This window comes from Cryptomeria japonica, chromosome 5 (assembly GCF_030272615.1).
Source record: "Cryptomeria japonica chromosome 5, Sugi_1.0, whole genome shotgun sequence".
Classification (NCBI taxonomy): Eukaryota; Viridiplantae; Streptophyta; class Pinopsida; order Cupressales; family Cupressaceae; genus Cryptomeria; species Cryptomeria japonica.
In genome coordinates, this window is record NC_081409.1 from 772,425,811 (window position 1) to 772,431,191 (window position 5,381).

Here is a 5,381-nt window from a genome sequence, read left to right on the forward strand (position 1 = left end):
ACTATATTAATTTATTGGAGAACATTTTAGTTTTTACAACAATCCTAAGTTATTGGAACCTTTTTTATTAAATTTTGTCAAGGATGAATGTATGATATATGGAAACACTTTTAGCCTATTTTATGTCATGTTTTTCTTTGCCAAATTCATCTATCCATTAATCACTCACCACGAGTGAGAGATTAATGGTGAAATAAAAAAATTTAATTGATATGTAGGATTGAAGGGTTAAACATTAATAGGTTTGAGGATATAATGATGCTTTAATCCAAAACAAAGGTTTGCATGTCCTTCCACAACACTCAAATGTTTCACATCACCGTGCTTTTACTCTCAAACATCAACTAAAACACATAAACAATTTAAAATAATTATATGAACATTATTATAATACTATATCATGTGTGGGTTTGTGCCATTTAAGCTAGCAACTTGTCAAATTCGTAAACCTACAAAACAAATTATAATTCAACAACATTCATAATTTCCTACCAAACTTATAAAATAAATGTTTCAGTGCAAACCACATCACCAAACATTCCCACCTTTGGCAACACAAACTACCTAGTCCATCTCAAAGACCTATAATAAGTATTCTAGTGAGTCTTTCGTCAAGTTTCTTAATGACTTGCATCGGCTAGACCCCAAAAAATTGTGGATGCCCATCTTGTAGATACTATATAGGCAAATATTTATTGTGCTGTAACAAAGTTTTGTAGAATATATATTTAGGGTCATATTATTTGAGTCAAAAATCATGTCGAAGCAATCAAAATCATAGGTGCAACCTTGACCTTTCAAAAATTTGGAGAACCGCCTCATTCAAATGTGGTCGCTCTTCTAATACATATACTTTTAAATGATTATTAAACTATAATTTAAATATTATATCCACAATAATAAACACCAATCTATCAACCATCAAAATTAACTAACACTTTCTTCTTTTAATTTTAAAAAATTTTAATCATATTACATAATTTGTCACAATTCTTAATTAAATTATATAAATTGTTATATTAATTTAATTTAATTTATAAACAAGATTATTTCTCTTCATTTATCTTTTATTTCACTACAACATGTCATATCTAAATATATGAACATGATAACTCAAACATGATTATTTGTACTTTTCACTATTGCAAGTGGAATGGAATGTAAACACCTTCAAGCCATCAAACATTAAATCAACTAAACACTCCAAATAAGATTGAAATAAAACATATAAATTATCAAATAGAAAGAAAATTTGTTTTCTTAATACATTTATGACATATCCTTTGTGTAATTGATTTAAATACAAATAATTATATTTTATAGATCTTTTAATAGGGCCCTATAACCCTCTGAACTTTATCAAAACAAAATAGGCCCCCCACATCCTTGTATAGTTGATTTATATACATAAACTGTATCTGCTAAAACACATTTTTAAAAGTTATGGTATGGAAGTTAGTATTCAATAATGGGTTCCCCAATAGTGAGGTTCCTTGCTATATTGCAAGGCAAATCAAACAATTTTGCTGTTACAACTTTGAATATCTTGTGTACATTAATATTATGGGTTATGCTGGAGAAGAACAAAATGGCCCCCATTGCATGAGCATATACTCTTGCCTGTACAATCCAAACTACTATATCATTCTCTATCTCTTCAAAGGATAAAATTAAAGAAAAAGAAAATGATGTTCACCTGAGTTACAATCGTAAGTTGAATGTCCTCAGGTAAATGAATGAAATGATCAAATTTTGTGCCAATTAAAACTAGAATAGCATTCTGCACAAATATAATATTATGATTCAGAAAATATATTGAGGAGTTGAAATAAAATAAGGTTTAAAAAAAGGAATTATAGTTGTTGTATTTTTGAACTTTTCGTGTGAATTTTTATTTGTATCAATGATTCGGATCACATCCATGATCCATCATCAGAATGAGAGAGGTGCTTAAGGATAAAAGATAGATTGTGGATCCTTCCTTGTACTTTGTGCCTCCTTTCCACCTCCCTCCTTCTTATATTATCTTGTCTTGGTTTGTAATCTACCTTTTATCTTTATGCAGTTCTCTCATCATGATGATGGATCATGAGTGTGATCCAAACATTGATGCAAATAAAAATTCACACAGTTGAATTCAGAAGCACAACAACTATCAATATGGACTATAGAATGTCTCACAAAAAGAGTTAGTTTAGAGAAGTGAAATTACATATAGTATAGATAGTTTTAGGACGAGCCATGGCTCACTCCTATTCTATGTTTGATTTGTTAGATATGATGAATACAGGTTTCATGACAGATAGACAGCAGTGAAGTGGGGTAATGAAAGATTTATAACCCTCTCTTGTTTGGTCAATTCACTTTGGTTTCGTGTGTACTTCCTTACATCCTTCCCTCTCTTCCCCACTCCCTCCCCTCCTTTTTAGTGTGTCTTCTGCAACTACCATTTTTGCTCCTTATGCACTCTCTCATCCTGATCATGAATCAGGAATGTGATCCAAAATGTTGATACAAAAACTCTCACACAAATGAATCCAGACAATACAAACAAATGAAAGATTTACCTGATTGAACCGCCGTGCTTGTTTGTACCATTCTGTTACACTGTTGGCAAATTCAAAGTGTTAAAATGCAAGCATCCCATTTGAGAATTACCCTACAATTATGTTTTGCAATACCTACCTACCTGTTAAGCGTTGATCTGCTAGTGAGGTCGAACATAATCAAGATGGCTGCGGCATCCTGGCAAGTCCTTGGAACAACTTCTGTGAACTGCAGATGACCTGCAAATGCAAAAGCAACCTTTAAGAACCTATTACCATTACCAGATAGATCAAGATTTAGCAAATGAGACAATACGTTACCCCAAAATCCCAAATGCTAAACGCAATTTTCACTCCTTTGATACCCAAAACTTTGTTCATGCAAAAACACCCCTTGTTTGAATGTACTCCTCTTCATTTCTTTCTGACTTTACATACTTAGCCTGAATCAAAAATATCATGTTAATTTACTTATCTTAATCTTAGCAATTGTTTTGGAAAAAATTTATTGTCTTCAAAGGTAAGAAATTGAAGGTTTGATTTCAAATATAATTTTTGTTGTTCTTTCTGAATTTGGTTGTATTTGTATTTTTGTATTAACATTTTGGATTCAGAATCATAATGTTAGAGAGCTCATTCTAATCTTTGAACATTCTAACATTCTGATGATGGATCAAAATATGATTCTAAATGTTGATATAAAAATACAAACACAATTGAATCTAAAAAGAATAACAAGAAACATAATAAATTGTGAAAAACTGATATCCCCAAATGTAATTTTAAAGAACATTTTGCTTTCAAAAATAAATAAATTGTATGTAAGAGAACAGACCATGAGGCTTGTTTTCCCTGTGTGACTATCTCCAAGCATGGTGATCTTGATAAGGACTGTATCATCGGCGTGAGATGAGTAGGAGTAGTAGCAGAAGGATCTTGAGAAGTAGAAGCAGATAGACTGCGCTTCAGCTTCAATCGCTGATATGGATGATTGGAGATGTCGGACTTTCGTACAGCAGAGCATTACTCTCTGCCATACTCGCTTTCCCAGATTCGGTTTCATCTTCCACTCATACCCATTTGCCACACCTCTAATTCCCTCACCAGGCAGGCATGCACTTTTCTCCTTCAGCTCTCAGAATGGATCATAGAATCTGATGGAAATGTTGATGAAAATTTTCATAATGCAATGTAGAAATAACATAATAACTAATCAAATTTGACAGTTTTGTACAAACAGAACCTGAAACCTATCGGCCACACCTCTAATTTCCTCAACAGAGACAGGCACACACTTTTCTCCTTGATGGGTTATGAAATTTGATTCAAAATATTGATGAAAATTTCATACAGTGTAATTCAAAAACAGCATGATAACTAAACTAATCAATTTGACAATTTCACACAAGCAGAAGCAGAATTACTGGGTTAAATCCTTTCTTTTTTCTTCTAATCATCCTATTCACAATTGAATTAATTTGGATTAAAGCCATATAAGAAAAAACACAAGACTCTGATTTTTCTTCCTTTGACTGATTATAAAATTTGTTCCAAAATATTAATGAAAAAATTTCACAGTATAATTCAGAAACAGCACAAGAACTAAACTAATCAAATTTGACAATTTCACACAAGCAGAATCAGAATCACAGGGGCTAAATCCTTTCTCTGTTACACTAATCATCCGACTCACCTAATTTGGGTTAAAGCCGTCCTGTATAAGAGAAAACACAAGGCTTTGATTTTCTTCCTTTGACTGCGAGTAAATTCTCCTGTGAAAACATCCTTACACGGAATGAGCAGAACAGTAGGTATAAAAACATTTGAAGTCAGGAACATTATCAGAAAATACGTATATCTGAAAGCAAATCACGCGTAAGAGAACACGCGTTTCTGTGGGCGGTGGAATAATATTCTCGCAAGTTTCCATTTCAGTTTTATGGTAAACGCAAGCGAAGAATCTTGGAAGTAGCTTTTGTCATATACAATTTAAAAGCGGCCGCCTCAGAGACGAAAAATCAGTGGGTCTGTAGGGCCAGGCCTGGAATTTGATGGTCTAAATTGCCGTTTTTTGGATTCTAAAATTTTCAATTTCAGATTTGGACAGTATATGAATTTAAAATTTTATTAGATTAATGTAGTAGATTTCCACAATCTATTGACTGATTGTCTGTGTATGTTTTTGAAACTAATTGTATGTGTTTTTTGCATCAACGTTTCAGATCACACTCAAGATGATAAAGAGCATAAGGAAAAAAAATACTCACACACTCATCTGGATGATAGATCACTGAGTGTGATCGAAACAGGCTATCATCCTGATGATGATGGATCACTGAGTGTGATCAAAGCACACTATCATCGTGATGATGTATCAAGAAGTGGGATTGGAAATGCACTATCATCTAATCATAAGGTCGATGCAAAAAACACTCACACAATCAAATCGTATAAGAGAATATAAATTGACATGCTATATCTAGAACTTTATATATGATACTTGAAGTTATTAATAAATTGTAGAAATTTAATTTATTAAAGGTAAATAGATATAATATTCTAATTTACAATAATATGATTTTTTAGGATAGTTCCTATTTTAAATTTAATTTTAAAATATTTTTAAAAAAAAATGTATTAAGTATGAATTTAGAACCCTGTTCAAGTTATCATAGATAGAATTTAAGATTTTGACATTTATTATTATTATTATTAATTAATTGATAATATTTAATATTAATATGTAATATATATGATTCTCTAATGTTTACACTCACACACTATTATCCTTGATGATCATAGAGTGTCTCGTGTTGATGGATCATGGAGTGTGAT

The 5,381-nt window shown here is 31.6% G+C and overlaps 1 protein-coding gene across 1 annotated transcript; it reads right to left on the minus strand.

Moving 5' to 3' along the window:
* Positions 1 to 1,208: 1,208 nt before the first annotated feature.
* On the minus strand, positions 1,209 to 4,461 carry LOC131031314 (septum-promoting GTP-binding protein 1). The gene is made up of 7 exons (XM_059221732.1): positions 4,240 to 4,461; positions 3,382 to 3,700; positions 2,867 to 2,989; positions 2,690 to 2,786; positions 2,568 to 2,607; positions 1,697 to 1,780; positions 1,209 to 1,620 (listed from the first exon to the last, which is right to left on the minus strand). The coding sequence occupies exons 3-7, from the start codon at positions 2,925 to 2,927 to the stop codon at positions 1,456 to 1,458; spliced, it is 447 nt and encodes a 148-aa protein (XP_059077715.1). The 5' UTR covers positions 2,928 to 2,989; positions 3,382 to 3,700; positions 4,240 to 4,461; the 3' UTR covers positions 1,209 to 1,455.
* Between the last annotated feature and the right edge of the window lie 920 nt (positions 4,462 to 5,381).

Excerpts from the sequence above, each read along its gene's own strand:
- LOC131031314 (XM_059221732.1), bottom strand. The coding sequence starts at position 2,927 with ATGAACAAAGTTTTGGGTATCAAAGGAGTGAAAATTGCGTTTAGCATT. Across the intron at positions 1,781-2,567 it reads AAGCACGGCGGTTCAATCAG|AATGCTATTCTAGTTTTAAT; the intron begins GTAAATCTTTCA and ends ATATTTGTGCAG. Across the intron at positions 1,621-1,696 it reads AACTTACGATTGTAACTCAG|GCAAGAGTATATGCTCATGC; the intron begins GTGAACATCATT and ends TGGATTGTACAG.